Source organism: Pseudopipra pipra, chromosome 3, assembly GCF_036250125.1.
Source record: "Pseudopipra pipra isolate bDixPip1 chromosome 3, bDixPip1.hap1, whole genome shotgun sequence".
NCBI classification, from domain to species: Eukaryota; Metazoa; Chordata; class Aves; order Passeriformes; family Pipridae; genus Pseudopipra; species Pseudopipra pipra.
This window is the reverse complement of record NC_087551.1, coordinates 16497635-16524896: the sequence shown is the minus strand read 5'-3', so window position 1 is coordinate 16524896 and position 27262 is coordinate 16497635. Positions and strand designations below refer to the sequence as shown.

Below are 27262 nucleotides of genomic sequence, written 5' to 3'. Positions count from 1 at the left end.
AGCTGTTATGCAGTTTCTTATGTTCTGCTGGCTGGATGCCAGATGGATCATGTCCCATTCTGCACAGAGTGGGACCTAGAGAAGCAAAGAGCAGTGAAAGGCCTTGATTCTTTCATTCAGCCACCTCATAGACAGGCTGGCAGGGCTCCCTGTAGGTATGAGACGGGCCTTGAAGATAAATTTGTTGGAAAAATGCTATCTTAGTTCATGCAAAGGCAGCTATTACCACATGCACATATTCACATTATCACATGAATATCTGGGTGTGATTTACTTTACATAAGCAAACCCCAGTATTCAGCCTTTACCAATTGACCTCCAAGCATCAGATGTGCAGTGGCTTCCCTTCAGCAAGTTTTATAGTGGAAATGATTTCAGCTCTTGCCTCATTGGCCTGTATTTTAATAATGACATTGCTTTCTAGGCTTTGGCCCCTGACAAAAATAGCCCAGAACCAACTAAGGCAACTCCTTAGTTATGGAAAACAAGCATAAGAAGTCTGTGCTGTGGGCTGGACTGCCTTCAGCACGATGAGTCATGCACGAGATGGCTCAGCCCTGAAAGAAGCACTTTTCAAGAGAGTCTCTGACTCTCATAGAACTTTCTGAGCTAGGCCAAGCATGGAGATGCCCTTCCCATGGGTATCTGCAGCACTCACCTATATAATAGCACTGATGTTATAAAAATAGAATCTGGCTTGTCTAATTTCTCTACCAAAGCAAAATTCATGTATTGAATGTTGCTACTAAGTGTGTCTCAGAAGGAAGGGTGACCCTGGCTCAATTTCAGGCAGTCTGCAGACATTTAGAAGGTGTTGCCTTTTAATAGCCCAGATGCTAATTTTATTCCTGACTGTTAAGCTAGGCAAAGAGAAAGCAGGTGAAAAATTTATGTGGCTCAAGGCAGAGCAGCCCTGTCTTCTGTGTGGTAAATTTAGTCCTGGCATGCTTGGAGTAAAACAAGTTACCCTTTGTCTGCTGCTCATGCCAACAGAGCTAGCTTGGGGACGGCAGTAGCCCCAGAGCAGCTGGAGACTTGGATCTGTTTGTGACTGTTTGCACAGAGAGACCCAGGACTGGTGCAACAGGCTTGACTGAACTGGGACAGGCTGGGCGGTGTGGGTGCTGAGCATCTTGTGGGGCCGTGGGCTGGGCAAGGCCTACTCTTGGTGCCTGCCTTCTGCCAGGTCTGCAAATCAGTGCTCTGAAAAGGCCTGTTTTCTCCCAGTTTGACTCTTGTAACTCTTTTCTAGGAACTCAAACTCCCTGACCAACCCAGTGTTGCCGATGGTAAGAGTCTGAGAAGATGCAGATACTGGTGGTGGTTCCCAGAGACCTGACTGTTCAGTAGTCACCTCTACTGCCTCCTCTTCATCTGCTCTTTTCTACCTTTACCAGCCATTACCTGTTCCAGAGTTCGACTCTGGCATCCTGCGACCTTGCTGGGAGAGCAGGGTACCTCTCTGGAGAGATGGAAGTGACAACAAAGCCCTTCCTCTTCATGTCTTATTCAGAGCCTGATTTTTAAGGAAACAAATCTTATACTGTCCCTTTCTCTGTCTGTCTTTTTCACCTCACCATCTTTAACACTTTGACCAACTAAATATAGCAGAGGAGAGAGCAGTTGAAAGATACTAAATTCTCACAATGTCTGTAAAATGTATATCTACAGAGTAGAGAGGGGGAAACTTTGACTAATTCCTGAGAGTGGCATTATACATGCCTTCCTCATGGGAATGGCTTAATTTAGTTGCTTGTACCCTATAAAGCACAGAAATCCATAGAGGTAAAGCCCAAAGCAGATTTCTTCTGATTTTCTTCAGGATATCTTCACAGACGTAGGGCAAGTTACACTTCAAAACTGGCTGCATCTCTAGTTCAACCCACATTTCAGCCTGTCTAGCCCAGCTACGATCTGTTGCTTGACTTCCTTGCTCTGAACTGTGCACACGTTGCCAGAGCTGGTCCTCTGCTACTCTCTCACCAGCAAAACCCTGCTGCAAACCAGTGCAAACACAGTGCAGGTCTTCGAAGCCACAGGTGTGAAGCTGCTTCAGGAGAACAGAAAACAGTCTTTTGCTTGTGACTCATTTTCCAGCATGAAATTAAAACCCATTAGAGGAATAGTGTAAATGGTGGCTTGTTATCTCGTTCCACTGACAAGCTGTCAGTTTACTTGGCTGTTGTCCTCAGCCAATGTTTAGACTTTGATGAATTATGGTACCCACACTTTCTGCTCTTGTTCAGGTGTTTGGGCTTCACTGGTGTGAATTATCTTGCACAGAGCTGAAGGCATTAGGCCTTGGGCTTAGATTTTTTTGGAAAACTTTGTATAATGTCAAGTTCCCCTTAGTGCTTGGTGGATCTTCTCAATGGAAAGTTGAAAAAAATCACTTAACCATTGAATTGCAATTGTTCAGGTAAAGTCAAGCTTGCCTTGGGACTGAGAAGGTACAGGAGAAAGGAAAAGTCAACTCCTGTTCTGTTTTCTTTGTTCACATGAATCTTCACATGCCCTGAGCCAGTGATACCAACTAGGGGCCATCAGTAAGGATCAGGCTTTTTATCTCTTTATTCATGTATTGGCTTGTTAAATTCCACCCTGGATGTGATCTGTCATCTTCCTTAGGCCTTGAGCTGCTCCTTTCTAGTTGCACTAAATGCTAACACCCAAACTATGCCTCTTCCTTCATTGCAGTAGCTGTTCCTCACTCCTAGCCCACTTCACTTTTGGGATGTTAAAACTCAGCTTGTACTGTACATTCCCTGTTCCTCTTGAGTGCTGTTTGGATTGGCAGACTTTTCCCTCCAGTTGTTTTGTAACTGAATTATTTATGTCTGTACTTTGTCTTTGATGCAGGATGTACCGACACAGAACCAGGACAGCTCATATAAGGCTCTTTTCCTAAGATACGCTAAGCAGGTATCCTATCTAAAACTTCTTGCTGAATAAATAAATAAATAAATAAAGACATGTGGACTTGCAAAAAGAAAAACTGAACTATGATGTTGATACAAATCCGTCTAAATTTGTTTTTTTAAATGTAGCTTGATCCTCAAGTGGACACCCTGAAAACAGTATTGATTGACTTGCCAAAACCCACAGAAAAATGGGACATTCAGCTGGGATAGATTGGCTAGTGCCATATATCAGTCGAATATCAGAGATTTGTAGTTGCTCTGGTGATGGGCTTGCATGTGTACTTTTTTTTTTGGCTCTGGTTTGTTTATTTGCTGAAAGCAATTAGAAAGTCTTGGGTATTCCCCCCCTCTCATCAGCATCATTTTCCATTTGCCTTCTCAGCACTTGGAAACCAGACATCAGTCAGCGTTTGAGTAATTGATTCCTGCTCTTTCAGAGCCAAGCTCTGTGTTCACAGGAGAAGCTTTTAATGGTTTAATAAACTGCTATAAAGAACTCCTTGACTTACTCAAGAGGAAAAAAATCACTGTTAAAAGTCTCTGCACAATGGACCTCTTGCTGTTAATAGTTATATCAGTGCATGAAGGTGAAAATGAACATGACCTGCCACACTGGGTGCCCCAGGGGTGTCTCAGGAGGGAGGCAGCCAGGTTTGCTGATGGACAGCTCTGAGGGAAGCAGGCAGCAGTGCCTGTGCTCCCAGTCCACTCACACAGCTGCCTGCTGTGCCTGCCCATCGACAAGTCCCTAGCTAGGGGCTGGTGAAGTCAGTAGGTGGCCCCATCACTGCTGAAAATACCCCATGGTGAAGGCAGTGCCTGTAACTGCCCTGCAGACTCCTGTAGGGGAGGATGAAGATTTGCCCAGCACTGTGGAGGGCTTTATTATGCTCCTGAGGGGGGTGCTGATGCTCCTCTGATATATAAGCAGAGGTTCTTCTTGGTTGCCACAGAGCATGAGAAAAGGAGTTTTGGGCAAAAGTGACACGGAAGACAGCTTTATGCTCACAGACCTCTCTTTGCATTTTATTCTGCATTAGGGCTCAGCTGTTGATGCCTCGCAGCTGCAACAACTGCTTAATGAAGTGATCCTGCAAGGTAAAGCTTTTACAACCCTGCTGATGTCTTTGGTGCTTCCTTATCCTGAGACTAGTGTAAATTAGACAGAGGATTTAGTGGTGTCCTGATAGTCCTCAAAAAATCCTCATTGTGGCTTATTGCGCTGTTGGATCAAACACGAGATGGGCACAGCCCGAGGGCTTGAACCAGCTCAGCCATGCACAAGGCTCAAAGCGCTCTTAGGACTTGTTAGCGCAGCATAAGTGGACTTTCTTATCACAGACATTTCCCTTTCCCTTTTTTCAAGAGGGAAGAGTTTCCATCAGGGCAGGTAGGTGGGCAGAGACTGTGAACCTGAGCAGAGCAACTATCCTTGGGGAAGGGAGCAGTAGAGATGTCTGAGACGTGTCAGAGTCCCTCAGTAGAGCTCAGCTTGGCACAGAGCCCTTGCTACTGTTTGAGAATCTGAGCCAGATGTGGGGCTTTTCAGCTGTGTGAGCCTTCAGACTGGTGTCCTCCTTCCCACTGAACGGTGTCCTGATGCCAGTCACACCCCTCGTTCTCTCTAATTCCTTCTGTTTTGTCAATCCTTGCAGATGAAATGACCAGCCTGGGAGGAAAATTCAGCTTCGATTCATGCAGAGGCATTTTAGCTCTGATGGATGTATCCTTTCAGCAGAAGCAATAAACTTCCCCAGTGCTGCCTATCCTTGCCTTGAGTTATGGGTGAGCTGAGCATCCCCATGTGAGAACCTGCAAGTGTGCAATTAGCCACAATCCTCAATAAATAACTGTCCCAGAGTCTATGCAGGACTTTGCTGTGCATGCCCTGGCTCTGGTGTGTCTGGTGAAAGGTGAGGGTCTTCTAAAGCCAACTCTTGGCTCTCATTTTCCCTTCTGCAGGGCCTGGGGCTTGGCTAAGGTTTGCCCTCAGGCAGAGCCTGAGACAAGAGTCAGCACAGAGCTTAGACACAGCTTTGCTCTCCCATCCCAGCTGCACCACTCTGGCCTGTGGTGGCACTTGAGCAGGCTGCCAGCACTGCCAGCAAAGCTGGTGTCAGGGGCAGAAGCAGTGTCACCACTGAATCACAGACACTTGCCTGGCAGGCCATTCAGCCTTTCCAGTGTATCTTTCCTATTTAGATGGATCACAGAGTCTTTTTGCTGTTAACAAGACAACACAAGAAATACATTTCTGGCTGCTGTAGAACAAGAGGGCTCTGTAATGAAAACATACATTCTTCCCTGTGTGTTTTCTCCCCCTTGTTTGCTCACTGTCTCTTTTCCTCCATGCCTTGAAATAACTTTGAAACATTTTCAGACCTTTACAACTGCCACAAAATGAATAAAAATGACCAGAAGTCCCTCTCTCTTTCATGCTTTCTGTGCCTAGCCAGCAAAAGAGACTTTTCTCCCTTTCCAAAGCCCATCCTGGGATAAGTGGGCTCTGTGAATGCATGGCACATGCAAGGAGCTGACAAAGCCACTGCTCTGCTTTAATTCAGGATGGACTTTTCATAGTCTGGGCTGCATACAACCCATGTACAGTGTGACTTATCCTGGCCTGCAAAGTCAGGATCAGTTTTTTTCTCTCAGGTTTCATGGCAGTGGCACTTGCCTCCTCATATTTCACTGGTGATGAGTTTTGCTTTCAGGGAGTTTTCACCATTCCAGCTGCATTAGGTGGGGTGCTTCGTGTCTGCCGAGGACTCCTGGATGGAGTATGGAGGGGTGCAGTTCCACTGACACGGTCCTTCATGCATCCCTGCAGGATGTCTGCTGACGTTCCTGGGCTCCTATGGCTCAAAGGCTGTTTCTGCCTTCTGACAGAAGGCATCAGGATTGTCTCCTCACCTCTTACTCCATCAGTGCCTGTTCCTCCAGGAGGATCCAGCCAGAGCTGATAATGTGAAGCCTCCTGCACAGAGGCAAGACCACAGGGCCATGTTCATTCACAGGGGCATCCGTGCTCCGTGACTAAATGTCACTGCAGGTTGCTTTGTGGTTAAAGGCACTATATAAATAGAACCCTTTTGTTGTTTGTGAGCACAGATATGAGCAGCTGTACGATGTGTCAAAGACGGTGAATTTAACTTTAAGCATAATTGAGAGCAGAAAAGCTTTTGGCTTTCTCAACAGACCGAGGAGGCTGCATCTTATGTCTTTATGTGAAGGCAGCATCCTCGGGAACAAAGACAGCCAGGTTTAGCTCTCATTAACTGCTCGATTCTTAACTAAATGCACAGCTCAACTCGAACGGACGACTCACGCTGCAGGAGTTCGGGAGCCTCTGGCGAAGTCTCACTAAGTACATGGTATGCGGGGGCTGCTCTCTCTTCTCCGCGGATACTGTACCCTAGGGCTTTTCATCAGCGGGGAGCAGATGCTCTGTGATATCAAAGCACTGCGGGGGGGAGCGTTACAAAGGTTGCTTGCTTAGTGGGTCAGAGTTCCATCCTCTCACGCAAAGGTTGAGAGCTCAGGAAGCAGTGGTGTGTGTAAAGTGCTCCAAATGAGCAGTCGAGGCTTTTCTAGCACAGAGAATATTGAGGGAAATCTGGATGAAGATAGGAAGCCCAATTAGGCTCAGAATTTGATGGAAATCTTTGTGTCTGTGCCACCACTGGTATTTTTTTAAAAAAAGCTTTCTAAGCTGAAACGAGTTCTTGAACAGAGTCACCTGAAAAATGTCACTTCCTCAGTGCTGAAGTTCCTAGTAAAAATGTGTAGGATCCAATGAAAGCCTGTCTGGGAAAAATGTCTCTGCTCCGGGATAAACATTAGGTCTGGAAGCAGTGAAAACAGTAGCACGGTATTTAGGGTCCCACCTAAATTCCCAGTCGGGACATGCATGGCAGCTTCTCTGTGTCAGGTCCTTCTCTTTCAGTCTTGGTGCAGGACAGGAAGGTTTCCTGAAGCCTGAGTTGGGCTCTAATTGTTTCATCCCTCTTGAGATAATCTGAGCCTCTTTGGACATGGGGTGCCAGTTCCCCATCTAGCAACAGCGCTCCTCCCACTGGCAGCACATCAAGTGTGGCTTGTCGTGTGTTAGAAAAGATGACCCCACACCATTCTGGGACTCAGGGACTCCTGGCTTATTTCACATGTTATGGACAATGCTTTTTTGTCAGTGAAGTTGAGTATCCCCATTGCTTGCTTGCACACATAAGACAGGGAGAGTGAGGAAAAAGGCTTCCACCTGCACAAAACTGTGGGGTTTCTTACAAAGTAACTTTCTGTCAGAGACTTCTGGAAATGGGTCTCCCGTGTCATGGCCACTCCATCTCATCTGTTAAACTTCCTTGCAGCCTATTTATGAAGGAAGAAAAGCATACATAATTAAGTGTGGTAGTAAATTTGGGTAATGGTGTTAAGGGCTTGAATTCTGCCTTTACACTGTTTTTTAGGATATCTTCAGGAAGGAAGACAGAAACCATTCTGGATTTCTTGATGCTGCTGAACTGAAGGGTGCGATACATACAGCAGGTACACCCGTAGGTGTTGAACAGCTCCCTTTCTCGTCCCTGTGCCAGTGAAGGAAAGGATGAAAAAGAAAGAGGAAAGAAAAAAGAGATTCAGGGAGAAAGTGGTTTGGATTTCACAGAGGTGCCAGTTAGATCACAGCTCTGCCCAGAGGTCTGTGTTGAGGAGCCAGCAGAGATGCAGAGAAGTGCAGCATTGGCCAGACTAGGTTATCTATAGTCTCTCTAGGTCATGGGTGAAAGGAGCAAGGAACAGTGGATGCTTGCACTTGCCCCAATTCCTGCAGTTTCTCTCCATGGCAGTGACTAAGTCTAGAAGGAAAATCACAGTGACAGGCATTTATTTAGTTTGCACTGACCTCTGTTGGCTACTGAGTGCTGAAACTTGCAGTGAGTGCAGGGGATGCTGTTACATGAGTGAAGCAGTTTAGCTGGGTCGTCCCTCTGGTGACTTTGTGTATGAAATGCATCTCTGACACAGCAATCCTCTTATTAGAGAAGTTCCCATTTGGCTTCTTTGAGCTTGGAGGGATGTTGTCCCCAGGAGGAAGCTGGTGCAGGATTGCTATCCATGGAACACAGCAGCTCGGGGAATGTTATATGTAAATTATTTGTGGCTGAGAGGTGGGCAGAGTATTAGCATGTGCCTGAGGAGTGCAGCACTGACTTGCCAAATGTCAAAGGAGAAGCTGCCAGGTCCATTCTGTAAGAAAGATGCTAAAGTGTAAAACTGGGAGAAAAACTGTACATTGAGAAGTCCTGTCAGCCAAAGCAGTGCAGCTATTTGAAGAGATAAAAAGACACTATTAAATGGCAAATTCAATACATATTTGGCAGTTTTGAGTGGGGAAGAAGAAGAAAATTATAAGCTCATTATTGCTGTCTTCTGAGCCAGACAGCTACATTTGAATCTGGCTTGGCAAAAGGATGATCCCAGTCCTGGCTTTTAAGCAGGAAGGAGCAGCTGACCCCAGAAGGTGTTTGGGAGCTTGGTGCTGCCTCTGGGAATAGTGTTAATGTATCTAAATACAGTTCTTTGCCAGCTGTTCCCTGAAGTGTTTGGTGCTTTTCCCAGCAAAACACTGAAGTGTGTGTGTAATTTTCACTGTTTTGCTAATGCTTCCAAGCATGATAAGGATGGGGCAGAGTAAAGCAGGCCAGCTGTAATAACAGCATTGCTGCCCTGAAATGCAGGGGCACTGGCCTGATGTATTTACACACTCCTCACTGACTATAGTAAATGCATCAAAATAACTTTTAAAAATAGGGAAACTAAATCTGTATTTTAAAGCTTGGCTAAAAGCAGAGCGGGGAGTAGCCTTTTAAATAAGGAGCTGCACATATCTGTCTTGGGAACAGAGAGGACTTGTTGATGAGGTTAATTGAGAGACGTTGCCAGGTGTGCAGATTTCAGAGCAATTATATCCCAGACTGACCAGGACAAATTGTTGGTGTTTTACTAGTGTAAGACGTGATTATAGCATCTCATAGGCAGCACTACAATGTTTGCTGGAATCTGCTCTCCAGAGAGAGCTTGATTGAATTCCCACTCTCTTCAAAAGGTTAAAAATAGATAGAATTCATTACTTACTGCCTCAGTGGTTCTTGGCAATGGTTAAAAAACAGAATAAAACCAGACATTTCATTAAATAGATTTATTTTTAATTACTAACTTTTTCTCCTGAGAAAAGAATCTAAAATCAGGTTTACCTTAATTTGAAATGTATCTTAAGCCCAAATGTGTTTAGATTCTTTAAATATTCAGCTTCGTGTATCTGCTTCCTGCTGGAGACCTCCACCTAGGCTCATGCAACTAGAGTTTGCCAGTGGTGGTACTAAACCACCTCCATCAGCTCTATCTCTCCCTACACAGGTGTAGAGAAGCTATTTCTTTTATTTCTGCTTGTTCAACTAATTTAGCTCCACGATGAGTTCATTTAAAACTGAAAAGTTTAGAGCTGGTTGAAAAGCCAGGAAAGTTACTTCTCATCCAGCTGAGCCACTAAAACTGGGAGTGAGCAAATGAGACTTTTCTGAAGTCTCAGAGAAGGCATTAAACCAAAGCTATCAGTCCAGCTCTGTGCAGAAAATTTCCCTTTTGTTTCGCAAATCAGCTTTTAGTGCAAAATATATTTAAATCATTCCTCTTATATAGCCAGTACATTTAGGGTAGCTTTATTTAACTAATAAAAGAATCATTCTAAAAGGCAATTTTTGTTCACTCAATTGAATACCAATTTCCATCCAAACAGACTGTGACACAAATACTGAATAATCAGCTAATAAAAAAGAAATGCACTCTTTGCCATTTTCTAATAGAAGAGAAAATGTAAAAATTAAGAATCCCAGGCATGCTGTACTGCATAATAGCATGAGCATGCGGCATCTCCCTGTTTAGCAGAAAGTGCCAGTGCTATTGTAAATGCTTCACTCAGACTTTAACAGCTATGAGCCAAAGAAAACCACCCTTTCTTACAGAAAATAAAAGCTAAAAAGGCAAAGCAAGATAATACTAGATTAGTTAGCTCAGTGTTTCCTGCTTGCTGACTTAAGCCACGATCTGAGAAAGTGAGTAAGACAACTTTGATTTTCCATTACCCTACTGTGACTCTTAGGCACAAAACTGTGGAAAGACAGGCTGCTGTCCAGGGGTGCAGAGAGCTGGCATGACAAGGTGGGGGGCTGAGGGAGAGCCCCAGCTTCTTTGCAGGGTGCACAAGGCCATCAGAGCCCATCCATCATCTTGCAGTGTCTTTCCAGTGCTGTCATTCCTATTCCCTCCACAGGCCTGGCCACTAACGACCAGCTCCTGCGTCTGCTGCTCTTGCGCTACGGCGATGCCGAGGGGAGAATTGGCTTCTCTGACTTTGTGTGCTGCATGATGCGCCTCGAAACCATGACCTGTGAGTCTCAGCACCGGGGCCTGGGCACAGGCAGGGGACGTGGCAGCAGGGGAGTTTGCAAAGCCAGATGGAGGGCAGCAGCAGGAGGGAAGGGACACGACACTACACGTGATAATACATGTCTAACAGCATAGTTTGGAAGTAACAGACTTGCCCAAAGTCCAGGTATGGTCCAGGAATCCCTTGGGGCAGCCTGTTTGTCAAAAGCCAGATTTGTCTCCTGCCCACAAGAGCAACCAGCGGGTAGAGGGCAGTTTAGTGTTGAGAGAAAGCAGCAGCTGGGAATCCAGTGATATGCCCTCACTGACAGAGGCCAGAAGGAAGGTGGGCCCCCAGATTCCCATCAGAGCTCATTGAGTGCCTGTGGGCTGCAGTGACACTCAGATGCCCTGTGCTTTTCCCTGCTGAGGAGCAATGACAATGTATATCCAAAGCTTCTTCAGCTGTCAGTCTTTTTCTGCTGCAAGAATTTAACCTGGCCCCTGCAGGCTTGTCCTTAAAGCCCCTATGCAATAAGACTTCTTTTCCAAAAACAAGATGTGTCCTGTGCTGGTGCTCTTCCACAGAAGCTTGAGCATCATGGTCCACAGCAGAGCTTCCTCCAGGGTGGTGTGAAGCATTGCTGGTACCACTGAGAGGACATTGCCTTCAGTGATGCTCAGTGAACAGGAGTGAAGTGCCTCATCTCAAGTGGAAGGCAGTTTTCTCTTTCTGTTAAAACACAGAGAAGTCTGAATTACAGCTAGGGAGGGGCCTTTTTTTCTTTTTTAAACTAGAGAGATATATGTTTCCCACCAACTTCAGTGAAGTTCTCTCAGTTTTCTGGTAAGGAGAAGGTCTGAGATCTTTCTCAGTGGATAACGAACCCATGCTCTGTGTTGCATCCAGCTATTGTCTGGCAGTTGCAAGGAGGAATAAATAAGCCTTTGCTTAAATGTGAATGCAATTCTGTTTTACGAAAGCATAATTTTTGCTACTCTAATAATAAGTGTTTTGACTGGAAATACTGGTAGTTAAACAAAGCGAGCAATTGTGACCCTGGTGCTAGAACATCATTACAGCAATTTATCTCATCTTTGAAATGAACAGGGTTTCAACAGTGCATGGAAATGAGTGTTCATTTTGTCCCATGTGTTTTTGCCACTTGTGTTTAATGGGCCAATAGTGGTCAGCAGATCCGCTCGGATGACACTGCCTAAAATCCCATTTCAAGGGAGTACAGCAGAAGCAGCTCAGAAAGTCAGAGCATGTCCTGATTTTAATGCTTTCATTAAAAAAAAAAAAAAGAAGAAGAAGAAGATAGCTTGTAAACACTCATTTTTTTGTTATTATACATGTCACTTGCAGTAGATGAAAGTTCTTATGCCTAAATTAGTACCATGGTATTTTTTTTCATCTAAAAAGGATCCTCTTACATTGTAAGTGCGAATATAAAGACAAAACATCTACATCCTCTAAAAGTTTCATTGCTATTTATAATGAGAATCTTAAAATGCTCTCAACTCTTTCAGTTATCATTTTACAGAGGGTTTAACATGGAATACATTTCTCAGACTTTTCAAATCATTGTGAATAAGTCAGTTACAGGAGAGGATAAGGGTGCCAAGTGGGAATAAAAGGCAGTAAACCTTTATGATGATGTGAATGCAGCAGGGAAGACAAAATCTGTCCCATTAAATCATTACTCATCCTTTCAAGATAGCCAGAGATGAGACCCAAACCAAAAGCAGCAGCTCCTTTGCAAATTCTATTTAACTGGAGTTAATGAAGCAGTAAAGAGGCACTTACCTCTGCCCAGAGGAGGTAATTTCAGCGCTGCCATTTTTTCCTAAAAAGATTGCTGGGTGCAAACCTAGCCCTGCAAATACAACCTTGTCAAGGGATGGAGTGCAATATGGGGATTTCCTTGTTCTATGCCTTTCTTCAGAGCAGTGTAGGCTGGATGTGTTTCACTGTGTTAGCTTTCCTCTTCACTCTGGACCATATGAATAGCTCTGGTTGCTTCCTAAGGGGCAGAGGAGCAATGAGCCTTTGTACCCTGTTCCTACCCTCTCCCAGCAGCCTTGTACTTTTTTCTAAGGCTGGGCAGGTTCCAAAACATGCATGATATTACAAGTCCTTTTCATTCAGGCTGGGAAACAGGCTCCTGGAGAAACATGTCATTCAAGGATAGACAGACTTAAATTTGTTTCAACTTTTTATTACTGTTTATAACAGCACATTTCTAGGAGAAAAGTAATTTCAAAATAAATAAAAAAACCTCAAAGTGGTGTGGTTCGAGTTTATCCAAACACTTGGGTTTGAAGGTTTCTCCTAGACAAATTGCAATATAAATGTGCACATAGAATATCAATATTCGAATGGATTTAAATTTTCTGATGGCAAAGTGTTCAGTCAAAAAACTTTCAGCAATGTTAATTTCAAACTCTAGCTGAATAACAGCAGCATCTGCATTTATATTCCCTGGAAAAAGCTTGCAAGGCATACTAATGACTTCAAGAGAATCACTTTCTTTAGGGCACACTGTGATCACTCACTGCCAGGGAGGATGGAAAAGGACCAACAGAAAGTTTCCCTGTGGGAAGATGTGTTTCATTAGTTCACCATTCTACTGTCAGTCTTCAGGCAGGAAAACAATCGAAACAAATTATGAGAGGAGATGAAAGCAGCCACATTGAGCACTCCCTGTCCCTACACTTCTTCCAAATTCCAGCCCTGAAATTGGGATGCCTTCCCAGGCTGTGACCCCAGGGCCAAGGCAGAGGGGGTACCAAGCACAGAAATGAGATTTGGCCAGGCAGGACAGTGTGGGTAGGCACCTGAGCCAGGCAGAGCATCCCAGAACAGGGATTGCAGCTCTGCTCCTCAGCTGCCACTGCCTTATGTCTGCTTTGCATTCCTGCTTCCTCGTCATGAAATAAGATTTTCTTTGTACTGCCCTTAGATGCATTTCAAAACTTAGCAGAGGGCGGATCAAAAATGTCGATGACGGCAATGGAGGTAAGAATGCTCCCTCTCCCCTCCTCCCCTCCTTTCCCCTCCCCTCCAGAGGGCTTTTGCCTCTGACACCAAACATTCACCAGTGGTGAATGTTTTGCCTGGCAGGAGGTGCATAATATGTGGAGATATTTCCCTGGGGTTCCCTGGCCCCAGTCACAAAGCCTCGCGAGGGCAAGCACAGCTCAGGAGTGGCCATGCATGGCCAAAGCCCAGAGGCTTCCTTTACTGATGCCAGCCTGTCATTGCTGGAAACATTGCTCAAAGTGACTTTGAGGAAGTGACAAAAAAAATAATAAAATCCATGCCCTCATTTCTTACTGCCCCATCTGTTAATCCTGAATTGCAAAACATCTTGGTTTTAAGAAAGAAATAGCAGACAAATGTTTGCTGCTGCTGTTTGTCTTAAAAGCACAGCCTGAAGGATAGCAAGCTGAATGGGGATACATCAAGCTTTTTATCAGTTAGTCTGAAGCAAAAATCCTGCTGTGCTCCATAGTGATATGCCTGAGTGCTGCATTTTATCAGTCTGGGGACTGTTATTTGACAACTTAGTGTTTAAAAAGATTTTTTTAAAAAACCTTTTACGATCTTGCCAGCTCCTGTTTACACTCTGTGGTTAGTGCAGTAGCTCACAGTTCATTAAATCTATTTTGCACCAGGGGCAGAGCACAGTTTGCAAGCAGAAGACCTGAACCTGTTTTTTAGGGTAGTCTGTAGGATAAGCAGATTCCCAGAGGTTGCTGTCCTTTCCACTTGCAATCAGGCAGGTACCGTCCTTTCCAAGCAATTGCTCCTGCTGCAGCTGCTGCAATAATTTATCATGGAAAGCAACATATGGAAAGTGTTTCTGGGTCTGAATTGTAATAAGGGGAAAAGGCAATTCCAAAACTCCTTAACTGTCCTGTGCAGGACAAAAGGACCATAGTCATTGGGTCAGAGCCTGAAGGCACCAAGACACGTCTGAAGACTCAGTGTAACCACTATCTAAATGTATCTTTTCTTGTCCTTTTTGCAGTGGCTGACTCTTGTCATGTACACCTAAAGGAATGTCAGAGCTCATGGTAAGAAATCTCAGTACTATACAAACTGAGAAGAGGGGGTGGGTGCCCTTACAGTGGACACAGGGAATGTGAGTAGGGGCCTTACAGAAAGCTCACCCTGGGATTATATTAGAGAAAGATGAGAGCTGTGGCATGAGCAGGGCTGGAGAGGGGCTGCCAAGGGATTTGGATTTAGAGCTATTTTTTCTAGGGAATTGGTGATTGCCTTATCAGTTACACAGACACCAATGGCTCAGCTAGCCACTTGCCCCTGGTTCCCACCTGAGGTAATAGATTTTCAACAGATCAGCAAGCAGAACTTCTTTTTTTTTTGTCTTCTTCTGAGAGGTACAATTAGCCCTGCATATCTTACATAGCTGCAGCAAATGTAAAGTCAAGTAGAGGGTGGGTATGTGAAGTTACTTAGATTTCTTAGTCAGTGTGATTCCACACTTTTAACTGAATTATGTGATTTAGTTTACCTTTGAACAACAGTCCCCATCTTGTGCTTCACTTCATGTTTGGTCCCTGCATGTCAGGCCTAGAGAGGGGCTTTTTTCCTCTGAAGTTTACCTGGACTTTCCAATTTTGCTACTTAGTTTTCATGAAGGATTCTGCCTTTTCCTGCAAAACGTGCTCTGTTTATACATCCATAAACCATCTCAGCCATCGTGCCTCTACTGACCCTCTGGGATGTAACTGTTCGCAGTTGCACTGGTTAAAGTGTTAGTGCTGGTCCCAGACATTTGTCACTGAGGAGCAAACAGGGAAGAAATTAGAGAAAATGTGCAGTGCAGAGCCAGTAGCCTCCTGCCATTGTTGACCCCAGGAATTCATGGAGCATCCTTGGGCAAAGTCACACACATTCCTTATCAAGCCGGTTCAAAAATGGAGTGAAAAAACTCAAAACCCCCACAAAAAAAAACCCCAAACCAAACCCAGGACATCTATTGAAATCCAGGAAATGCATTCAGATGAGCCTTCCGATAGACAGGAATTACAATAATAAATAATACATGAACAGCATCTCTGGTGTTTCACACCCTATTTCTGAAGGCAGTTGACACTGGATGCCAGCTTTGGTGAGAAGTTGTAAGGGGAAATGTATAACTAGGGTGTAAATTACACTCCCCCAGGGAGAAAGCATGGCAGGTTCAGGCCCAAAGCAGGCATGTCTCCATGTCTTTCACCCTTGGCTCCAGGACAGCGTTCTTGCCCAACTGCTCTTCTATCTTGTCTCCTAGTTACATCCAGTGGGTCCATCTGCAGCAGGAGCTGGGCTTTATCACTCAACACTGTGATGCTTTCACCTTCTGATCTCTGTTTGCACACAGTTGTTTGTTCAAAAAGTTTGCCCTCTGCATTTGGAGAGCTTTGGACAGTGCAAACCTGCATTTTGATGTGTTGATGTGTGGAAACAGAATATTCACAATGCAGCACTTGCAGTGCAGACTATCATTAGGTAAATATGAGGCTAGAAGGACTTCACTTTTGGAGATGAAGTTGCTTAAATTGTTACTTGCAAATTATATTCATAGTGCATTTAGTCTTCTTTTTTTTTCCCTTTCATGAATCATTCATAAACTGATCATAACTTCTGGGAATATATAATTAATCATAATTTTCACTTACCGGTTTGGAATGAAATCCTGCCTGTAGGGTGTTTGTAAGCAGTTCACTTGAGCAATTTAGCAGACACTTGCAGCCAGAGACTGGGCAGTCATGGCACACGACCCCTTGGAGGACTGAGACTGTTTAAACTAGAGCCTAATGAACTATGAGTGATGTGGAAAAACACGCTTGACGTCCGCTGAAAAAATTCCCTTGGAAAAAATATTCTCATTAGTGATTCCTAAAGACTGACCCGAAGCTGTCTGTGTTTTGAGTGAGTGTTTTTACCTCTGTTTTAGGTGGCTTCTCTGCTCCTTTGTAGAACACTGCCCAAGGCCATCCCATACAAAAGCCATCCATGGGGTTCTTGAAAAACCACTGCGAAGGAGTGAAGCCATGGGCAATTTGGTTGGTTACACTGGATAGTACTCAGATGTTGGGATAAAGAGTCCTTTTCAGGCAAACTGGAGTTGCATTGGAGAGAGAAGAGGAGCTAATGAGAGTGATCTCTAGGCAAGCTGGTAGTATTTAGTGGTCTGGGCAAGCAATCTCCTCTCCTCTTCCCGTAAATAGTACGGCTGGTTCTCCTGATCAGGAGAACCTGCACAGAAGTCAGGAACAGCTCCATTAACCCAATTGCAAATAAGAATAACAACATGCCTTTTGTGTGGAAGGACTGTGTATTGTGTAGGTTACAAAAACAATTCAGACAGAGTTTTATTTGAATTATTTCTTAATTTGCTTGTGTGCCATTTCTAAATGCCAGAAAAAGATTAAAGAAATTAGTCATAACTCATAAATAACACCAGAAGATTTTTGATTTTATTTATACTTTTAATGAATAAATTATTTTCAAAAAAAGTCTTGAGCATATTTGAGTTCATCTATAGGGATTCCATTTTATTTGCTACAGCAATAAGGAGGCATATTAAAGATGTTGAACAGATTGTTCAGTGTTTTTTCCTGACTTCCAACATCTATATCAGGACTGTCTGGGAAAAGACAAGTTTATCTGAACCGCATTTTCTTCCTCTGTCCTGATGTTTTAAAAAATATAGAGCTTCTTCAGACATAATTCACGCTCACGAATTTAACTTAAATCTGCAAAATAACTGTAACCTTTCTGTGCCCACAGTGAACTTCATTTTCATACCTTTTTATCATGGTGATAACAGCAAATTTAGTGATCTATTCTAATCAACTATTGAAAAAACTAATCTTTGAAGACTCTGTGAAAATGCCAAAAAAGAAGGATGCAAATGTCAATGGATGAAAGAAATTCAGGGTTGCCATGGCAATATAATTCACACTGTGCCTCACCCAGACCCTTGGTACAAGTTTCCATTGAGGCATCTGCACACTAACAACGTATTTACCCATTTGGCAGTGAGATGTTACACACTGGAGCAATAAGTACATCACAAGGTAAAGAAGAGACTTTGTTATCATTAGGTGAATCTGCATCACTGTCTCATTTAGCAGTGATGCTCTTGGAGAGCTTTACTCATGCATGTTAAGCTCTGTGCAAGAGGGGCCACTGAACCCACTTTTCCACTGAAAATGAAGTGAAAGTGAGATCAGTAAAATGAGACTATTCTAATATTTTTCAGTAACTTTTAAACAAACTGATTCCTTTGAAAATGTGATTACACATCCCACCTGAAATCATTAATCAGTGATTAAGTTCTCTGAAATTGTTGGCAAAGAGAGAAGATGAATAAAAAATGTGGCCACGGAAAAAAAATATGCTTTGCTAAAAAAGGCATATCAGTAGATCCATTTCAGATAAGTATACATGTTTAGTTTAGCCTGGGAATCCAAAAAAGGTAAGTAGAAATCTTGAAGTACTTCTGGATGATGTCCACCACAGAGGTCAGGGATGCTCAAAACAGCTCAGAACTGCTGGGAATAAGCTGACACGGAAGTCACCTCTGTTAAAATTGAAAAATTCAGCTCAAGTCAACTGGTTCAAATACATTCTTGTTGTGTGAAAGTCCTATCTATAAAAATACCAAGCTATTAAGATCAATCTTAAAAATCTTAATTTGCAGACAATGTATTACTTCTTTTGTTACAATGCGTAATTGCTTTTCTGCAGAAGGTAATTCTGCTTGTCATGAGACAGAGATCCTTGTCTCATAACTTAGTCTGGCCAGAGACTGAAATGTCTCTTCTTCATTAAAAGGCTAGCACAGACACCAGACATCCCAGGTGAGAGACATCACCAATGCAGGAGTTGTCTCCCTGTGAGCAGGCGCTGGGGATGATGCCCTTCCCATGCAAAGGCGCGCGTGTGTGCCCGCGCACAGAGCCTCTGCAGCCAGTGCCCTGCAGACACTGCCAGCCAGAGCCCACCTTCACCTGCATCCCACCAACCTTCTCTCAGGCGTGTGTGGCCTCTGTGGTCTGTGCACACCAGTGGTCTCAGGGACAAACATGCAGCCCCTTTTTGTTTGCGGGCTGGCGCCTGCGTGCTGATCCTGCACTGGGGCAGAGAGTAATAACTCACTGCTGTCAAGCTGAGCGTGGCTGCCTGTCTGTGGCATTGGAAGAATTGGTATTCCACTTGATTTATACCTCCAACCAAGCTAATTAAGCAACAATTCAGGAGGAATCCATCATTGTGACAGACTTGTTGATTAACCATCCCACAAGCAAAGTCAAGGGTGTTTGGTAGCCTGAAAAGAAAAAAAAAAAAAAGAGGGTCAATAGGGAGAAAAACAATGATTTGGCCATAATACAGCAGTGACTGTTATTTCCAAAAGCAACAAAAAGCTTAATACATTTCAAAAACACAGGGGCCAACATTGAAAACAAAGGCAGCTCAGATCAGTGGGGTGTTAGATAAAGAGGGAAAACTTCTACATATCATCTTTGTGTGATTAAGCTTTGAAGGCCAACTTTATGGGGATGGTGCCCCTATTAAAATCTTCAGTGCCCCTTCATCTGTGTTTGCCAGCTCTAAAATGTCAGTGTGATCCCCATGAGGTTTCTGGCATTTGTGAAAGCTCTGAGATTCATCCAATTATGATAATATCATCTCTAATTTTTTTGATTAAAATCAGTTTCCAGTCCTCAGGGACACAAGTCTGAAAAGCCTTAAGAGAATCTGCTGTTAGAAATTGAAGAGCAGGACCTCAAACAAATGCTCTATTTTTAAATCTTCATGAGGCTAAAACCCTCAAGAGAGTAAGAAGCAGGCAATGTGAAGAAGGAGAAGCTGAAGCAGATGAGATTAGTGATGCTGAGCTCCCTAGCACTGAAGATGGGATATAGAGCTGATGAAATTAGGTAGGATCTAAGCCAACCATTAGCATTAGAAGGACTTTGGTGCAGAAGTGGTGACAGCTGACCCTGCAAGCATAATCTCTGGATGTAGATCTCAAAGCCCTGCTGTTAACTGCCCTTCTTCTGAGACTCAGAGGCCCATGTCTCACATCTGCCTGGCAGAGGCCGTGCCCAAGTCATCTCAGGATGGACAGAGGAGGAAGCTCTTGCATGTCTTGCCTGCTTCTGAAGGTGTTTCCAGAACATGCAGCTTGGATCGAGGCTTTCCCAGATGCCCTAGAGGCCATGCTTTTGATATCCCTGTCTCAGTGAACACATCCTGCTGTTGTGGTATAGGAGTCTCCATGGCCAGTTTTGAAGTAACTGAACCTCTCTCTCCATCGTTGGCCGTGCCTCAGTTTCTCACAGAGAAACTGCTGCAATTTATACAAAATAGCTTTCACACTTTTCAGGGGAAAAAAAAAGGCACATTATTCCATAACCTTCAGCTTCAATGGCTGAAGCAGGGAAGGCTGGGTTTGACCCTGGCTGTGAGCAGCCCACTGGCCAATGCACTTTATGGCACACACTAGTCATTTTTATTTTTGTTTCTTAGTGCAATTCATTTCTCAAAGCGGGGACCAATCATGCCACACCACAGCAAATGCCCTGTCCATGAGCTGCAGAGTCACAGGCATCTCTTGGCCAAGGGTGCATCAGTGAGGGACTGGTATTCCAGTGTGCAGCCTGGAGGGGTGCCTGGGAATGCTCAGCTCTTCCTGCCGCCTTCAGTGAGATGTGACCCTTTCTCAAAAGAGGTACCTGTCCTTCTCTGAGTAGGAGGCAGATGGAAATCCTGCCAAGAGTGACCTCCCTTCCATACTTAGGTAGCTCAGCAGGAGCACAGACAAAAGTCGGGATCATTTCTCTGGTGGGGATTACCAGCTGTGTTTGGCATTATCATGCTTAGCCTTAGCACTTGTCTTTAGGATCTCTTTGCTGCAGGGTTGTAGCTGAAATATTTTACTATTACCTGTCAGTTCCTTACATGAAATACCTTATCCTGCAATTTCTAGCTGCACTCCTTACACCTGGTCCCACTCTGTGATAGCTGCAGCTTTTCAGCCCTGGGGAGGGGGATGCCCAGGCAGTCTGAGAGTGCATCAGCCTTTCCACGGCAGGTTTCCCAATGCCCCCCACCAAGCTGGCCATTGCCTGTGTGCCTGCTGCCAGCTGTGCTGCCAGCTGTGCCTGGGCCGGGTGTCCTCAGCCTGCTGTGGCACTGGGGTCCATTTCTGCTGCCTGGCAGTGACATCTAGAGGCTCTCTGGCCTGAGCTCCAGTCTCTCACTGCTCACAGCAGTTGTCAGGCAGAAACCTGTCACTCAGAAAGCCCCTGGGAAGTGTATTCACACCCTAAGGGCAAAGTACTGCAAGACTTAAATCCAAGTCCTTCCCTTGCCCTTCTTCCCTAAACCACCATGGGAAGGATCTTTGTTGTAGCACCTCATGGAAATTTGGTATTGCTTCTGGGACAGCAAAGGTTTGGGGGAACCAATCCATGTCCCTTCCCAGAGAGAAAAACTGGCCCATATGAGGCCGGTGCTGATTAAATAATACATACAGCTTTCCACTTGAGGAAATATTATTTCCTTGCTTTACATGCCATCCATTATATTTGCTGCCATCTAGCATCAAATGCAAAGCTGCCACAGAAACACCTCTGTATTGAGGCTAGCAGTGCAAGATGAAAGATCATTGTGCAAACAGTATCATGCATTTAAAAGCAATGCATTCAAGAAAGGGGGAGGAAATGTATCATCTCCATAAGCTGAATTATTCAGCCAGATGATGAATGCGTCTCCTGAAGCATTCCCTGGGTTTGAGCTGAAATGCCTACCATGGAGAGAAGGAGGGAGTACTATTGCCTGTATGAAGGGTACTTGGTATTCAATACAATGTGTATTCTCTAGGGTGATATCCCATAGGCATTTTGAGTCAGCAGAGCAGATTGCAAATGATCTTCTAGTCTGAAATCAGGAAAAGAGCAGCTTAGTGGAGTAGAGCTCTCTCACAATGAAAAATTTGTGGGAAGATTGAAAAGTGAAAATGTGAAAAGTGGGAGGAATGGCTCTTGCTCATCCTGTGTCTTATATCCACTGTCCTTGCCTCTTTATTTGTTTTGCTTGCCTGATGCCAAGGAGCTGGGCTGTAATGATAACTCCCAGCTCCATGCAGTGCAAATGCTGGGACAAGGTGGGAGGCACAGCCATGGGGCAAACTTTCTCCATCATCCTCAGATTTCATGGCCTAAAACCCTTTTTTCTTTATCTCTGAGGGACAGAGGTAACACCTGCATCCGTGGGGCAGAAAGGTGCTTTGTTTACTAATGGTGTGTATGATTTGCAAAACCTAAACACAGTCATACAGGACTTCTAATGTGTCTAGTTGTTTAGGGTTTTTTTTCCAAACTAGCATTCCACATGATCTAGAGCTCAGAGGTGAAAGGAGATGTGGAATGAAATTGAGGTTGTCAGGTTGTCTTGATTTTACTGGATGGCAAGAAGAATGGTTAAAAGAAAATAGCAGCTGTAAGTGCCAGATTTTTCTTTTTCAGGTACTTTCTTTTCTCTCTTAGGCACTGGCATAAAAGCTTCACTTTTCATTATTTCATCAGAAGAAACCAAGGGATTTTTTTTCCTCCCATTGGAAAAAAATACAGTTTCAGGCTTTGAAGGTAATTGGTAATGGCCAGCACAATGTTTAATAAAACTTAGAAGATGAACTAGACACCTGACCTGTGGCCCCCAGATGTCATTCATTCCCACTGAGGTCCCTTGGCTGAAGCCCTCCAACCAGGCTGAAGATGTTAGGAAGCCAAAGGGAGCATCCAGTGAAAGGCCAGAGAAAATTTCATATTAAGCATTATACCTTATGTATCATCTATTATTTGAATTCTCATTAAAGGTAGCACAGGGGAATTCTGGTCTTTGTAGCACTCAGCATTTCAACCTGCTCCTTTGGATGTTGGCTCTGGCCTGGGGAGGGGTTCACATCACTCCTCCTTCCCAAAACAGAGGCATCAGAAACTCCCGGGACTTTGATGGGGCAGGAAGACACTCCGTGGCATTGGTGGAATAAAGAAGGAGGACCAGAGGGTATGAAGTCGGACATGTATGGGCCTGTGTACAGAGAAGCAAAGGCAGCACTTTCTGTGCCACTGCAGAGGTTGCCTGGTGCAAGCACCAACCCCTCCAGCAAGCAGCTGCTCCAAAAGTGGCTGCAGAGATGCTCTGGGGAGGTTTGTGTGTCTCACTGTCCTGAAACAAAACCACAGGGGCCTGGGAAAGTCACACCAGACAAGCTAAGAGATCTTGGCATACTCCTGCATACCAACTGGGGTCACCTTATCCATGGGAAAGTATGTTTCCTGCAGGCTCTGATGCTGCTCCTGGTGCTGACAGAGCTAACCCTATGGAGGACTTATAAACTCTGTCTCTCTCCAGGCATTAACAGACAACTTACCTGACAACTTCATGCTAACAGATGTTGGGAAACAGCATTTTTGGCTTAGCTATTGAAGCAGGTGACAGATCCAGTTCTCCTACTTAATGTTCATTTAATGTGAACAAGTCCTAGGAAAGGCAGACATCTGCAATCGCTCATCTCTGCCGCTGAGACATGAAGGCATGACACTGCGGGTACTTCTTCATAGACAGCAGGCTAGTTTTAAAGCCAAATTAAGAATATGGGATAGAAGAAGCCTTTTCTTCTTACCTTCTGTTCTTACCTTACAAACCACATTTGTAAAAATAATTTCTGGGGTTTTACCCTGTAGCAATTTCACTTTAAGGTCTTATTACTCACCTCCTCCCTGAGGCTGGGAGAGCGTCATGCTGTTGGACATTAGCCACATCCAAGAAACAACAGGCTGAGCAACCAGCTTTGCTTTGCTGAGCTGGAAGCACCAACTTGAGGAAGGCAAGGGCCCAAAGCTGCTTGCAAAGCTGCTGAAATGTTCAGGAAACTATGTGATATCCATGCTGAGCCATCACAGCCGTGTCCCCAGGATATGCCCTCTGTGCTGCCAGGCTGGTGGTGGATTGACACACATTCCCACTGACCTACATTAGAGGGATTCATGAGTCACACATTATAAAAAAATCATTTCTCTAATGAACAGACTGCTGTTACTGAGATGGCAATTTTGCATGAAATGCTGAGCAAAAGCCTTTGGATATTTTGATATAACTGGCATTAGATCTTTATAGAGATATTCATGGCTTTAAAGACACTTTATGGGTGAATTGATTCTGTTGAGTCAACTGAGGCCTGGTAGAGTTATTTCCTTCTTTAGTCCCACAGTTAGTCCATAAAAAAGGGGACAGGATTTCCAAAATTCCCTTTTACTTTTAACTGAAGAATTGGAAAGCCTCTAGAAAGGCCTGAGGCTCAAGTGTACCCAGTGGTAGAAAGTCAGAGATAGAAGGAACAGATTGTTTCTCGGTTTTTTGAGAAGATATGCTCTGATTAAAAGAAGACACCATTAATCCAGGGACGTGCCATGTCATGTATAATAAAGGAGTTCAGATGGATAGAGCACAATGTTCTCCTCCAGCACATGGATCTGAAGTGGTGAGGTCTGGATGGGAATTATGATAGCTACTGGAGTTAAGGTGGGACCCAGCCAGGGGTGGTTCAGAGGAACACACCAGCAGAAGAATTGTTTTGGTGGCACTCAGGGTCAAAGTTATCATGATATCCTCTTACCAATCTGTTCAAGCACTGCTTGATGGCTGGATTTTATGAGTCCAAACAAATGTTTACCAACTACTTCCAGTGATCCGCCTGCACTAATTCTTTGGAGAAACAGGCAAGCTCGAAGCAGTCTGCCTGCAAAAATAAAGGTGCTGGAATACTTCCCTGATGAAGGCAGGCTGAGAGAGTTGTGGTTGTTCAGCTTGGAGACGTCTCCAGGGAGACCTTGTAGCAACTTCCAGTACCTAAAAGGAGCTACAAGAAACTAGAAGGACTTTTCACAAGGGCCTACAGTGACAGGACAAGGAGGAATGGCTTTAAACTAAAGGAGGGTAGATTTAAATTAGATACTCGGAGGAAATTCTTTACTGTGAGGGTGAGGAGACACTGGCACAAGTTGCCCAAAGAAATTGTGGATGCCCCATCCCTGAAAGTATTCAAGGCCAGGCTGGATGGGGCTTTGAGCAGCCTGGTCTAGTGAAAGGCGTTCCTGCCCATGGTAAGGGGGTTGGAACCAAATGATCCTTAAGGTCCCTTCCAACTCAGCCATTCCATGATTCTATGAAAAAGCAATGAAGGCATGCAAAGCTTTGGCAAGTAGGAATTTCCTGGGCCAAAATATTTCAACAAACATTTTTTCCCCCTTAAAATCGACAGATTGGATAAGAACATCTGAGAAACATATATATATAGTACAGCTATAAGCCCCCTGTACTCCTGATAAGGAGACAATCCCCTGAGGCTAATCTCATCTTAATTTTTCACTTAAGGGGTGAGTTTTTTAGCTATTTAATCATTAGAGAAAAGACTTTATCTCATTTTCAGTATATTCATTCCTCTTGAATCCCTTTTTCTTCTGTTCTTACCTCTGGGAATTTTAAACAGAGAAACGTCTGCGGAGAAGGTAGTTGTTTGCCTATCCCCAGACGGGAGCTTGCCTGTGGGGCACGACAATCTCCCGCAGTTCCAGCCGGGAGCTGCAGATGGCAGGATTGAACTGCAGACTCCTGTCTGACCAGCTCTCCCAACCAGCAAATGCCTTCAACCAAGAGACCGAAGTACAATGCACCACTTTGTAGGTGAGACTGGTGATGCCACGCCAGCTCACGGCTTGCTTTGGAGGTGTTAAACCCCTCCTGCAAAGGAGATTCTTTTCCTCCACAAACGCAGAGGCTCACAGCCAACGTTGGTACCGTCAGGGCTGCCCCGAGGGTGCCACACCCACCTTCTTCCACTCACAGAAGAGTAGAAAAATGTGCAGAGAAAGACACCAAAGATGATCAAAGTTTTCTGGGCAGTTTCTGGTTGAGGAATCATTAAATAGATTAGGATATCTTAGTCTGGAAAAGAGCTGCCTACAGTGATAGTGGAGGGCAGGTGCATAAGACCATTTATTGTCTCTGTAATGCAAGTGCCATGAGCAGCAGATAAATCATTTGCTAGTGTGTTCAAACAGGCAGAATGAGGTACTGCTTTACATGGCCTGGAAATGGTGGGGCTCATCTTCTTGGGGTGCAGGGGCTGCCAAAACCTCACAACACTTTGAAAAGTAATGGTGTAACTTCATAGGAGAGGAATCAGCTGGGGGTACCATGCTCAAAGGCATCTCCTCTGGTTCATGAGGAAACTGGTCTTGGACATTAAACCCTTCACAAGGTGTCTGCTGTTGGAGGCAGGAGACTCTGCTAATGGCCCTTTCAGCTGGCCTGATCCAGCACTTCTGTGGCCTTGGTTTGGGGACCCAGTTTAGGGGATGCTATGAGGTGCTCAGCTTTCAATTTCTGAAGTCCTTTTCCAAGACAACACTTAGCCAGTGACCCAGATACATTGCACGTACTCTGAGGCTAGAAGATCAAAAAATGTATTTATTAAAAAAAATAAATATCTCTTGACCTTTAAGTGGGTTTTGAAGGGGAGAGGGTGCGATTCCTGGGTCAGAGTTTCCAAAGGCATGGGATGGCAGCATTGCACTGTGTCTGCACTGAACTGGAGCTAGTGGGGAAAGGCAGGGTGAGCCCCTGGTTTCAGGATTGTTGCACTGTAGAGCATCAAAGAATCACAAATTAAAATCATAGAATGGTTTAGGTTGAAAACAACCTTTAAGGTCATTGAGTCCCATTGAGTCCTACCCCCAACACTGTGAAGCCACCACTAAACCATGTTCCTAATTGCCTACATGTAGGCAATCTACATGTCTTTAAAATACCTCCAGGGATGGTGACTCAACTACTTCCCTGGGCAGCCTGTTCCAGTGCTTGGCAACCCTTTTTGTGGAGAAATTCTTCCTAACATCCTTGTTCCGTTTCTTGTTACTTGGGAGAAGAGATCAACCCCCAGCTCACTACAAACTCCTTTCAGGTAGTTGCAGAGAGCAGTAAGGTCCACTCTGAGCTTCCTTTTCTTCTCTTCAACATTTGGTAGGCAGAGCATGGGCCTGTTTCTCATCTACAGCTGGTGCACAGGCCAGACCGTTGCTTTTTTGGGTGCTTCCTCTTCCACCCTGTGGCAGAGCAGGCTGCTCTGCTCTCTGTTATGAGCAGTGCATTTTTGGTGGAACAATGCTGCATGTTTCTGGGTCCCAGAGTGCAGCCCCAGCAGCTGAGGAGCCTGGGCTGCCGTGGGCTACCAAAGTGCAGAGCAAGGCTGGGGCAAGCAAACCCTAAATACAGCATGGCTTTCCTATCAAAAGCTTCAGTTAACGGATCTGGATCTCTGTGATGAGGAGGAGGAGGAGAAGAAAAAGAGGAATCAGACCAATAACATCCAAGTTAGTGCCTTTCTCAAAACCTATTTTCCTTTTGAAGAAAGACAACTCTTTTCCCATTTTAATTAGGCTTAATTGGCAATATGGGAACAGACCTAATTTGTAGCCATTTCCTGGCAGTGTTAGATTTACTGCTGCTTAAGCAGCAGCCAGAGCTCTGCACTCTCTGGGGACAATAGCAGCAGCAGCAGCCATTAAAGCCAATGGAGAATGAGTAGCAGGATCTTTGTTCTACACTCTGGCTGGAAACACTGATGTCCTGGTGTTAACAACTAGATAATATGAAATGATGATCAGCAATTGCTGAGGTCCATTGGCTTCTTGGCATCAGTCAGGCAACCTTTTATGTTGTTTCTGACTGGACTTGATATTTGGCCCTGTTAGCTTGCTGGCTGATCTGGTTTGACAAGCAGGGCTTGGTGACCCTGCCTTCAGACAAATTCCCAGCATTATAAGGT

General features: G+C 44.5%; 1 protein-coding gene and 1 long non-coding RNA gene across 6 annotated transcripts in view; one reads left to right on the top strand and one right to left on the bottom strand.

Moving 5' to 3' along the window:
- Positions 1-12481, bottom strand: part of LOC135410984 (uncharacterized) — a 51336-nt gene extending 38855 nt beyond the window's left edge. For both annotated transcript variants that reach the window (XR_010428955.1, XR_010428956.1), the window contains exon 1: positions 12154-12481. This is a non-coding gene — a long non-coding RNA (uncharacterized LOC135410984). The remainder of the gene's footprint in view (positions 1-12153) is intronic.
- CAPN13 (calpain 13) overlaps positions 1-18045 on the top strand; it is a 50745-nt gene extending 32700 nt beyond the window's left edge. For 2 of the 4 annotated variants that reach the window (XM_064648029.1, XM_064648028.1), the window contains exons 13-22: positions 1253-1289; positions 2860-2922; positions 3962-4019; positions 4577-4644; positions 6227-6295; positions 7388-7466; positions 10249-10365; positions 13310-13365; positions 14381-14426; positions 16316-18041. In XM_064648029.1, the coding sequence (XP_064504099.1) occupies positions 1253-1289; positions 2860-2922; positions 3962-4019; positions 4577-4644; positions 6227-6295; positions 7388-7466; positions 10249-10365; positions 13310-13365; positions 14381-14407 (574 nt within the window). In that variant the 3' untranslated portion in view covers positions 14408-14426; positions 16316-18041. Of the gene's footprint in view, positions 1-1252; positions 1290-2859; positions 2923-3961; positions 4020-4576; positions 4645-6226; positions 6296-7387; positions 7467-10248; positions 10366-13309; positions 13366-14380; positions 14427-16315 lie in introns of all 4 variants that reach the window. The other 2 variants (XR_010428954.1, XM_064648030.1) reach the window with 2 other exon arrangements.
- Positions 18046-27262: the final 9217 nt, after the last annotated feature.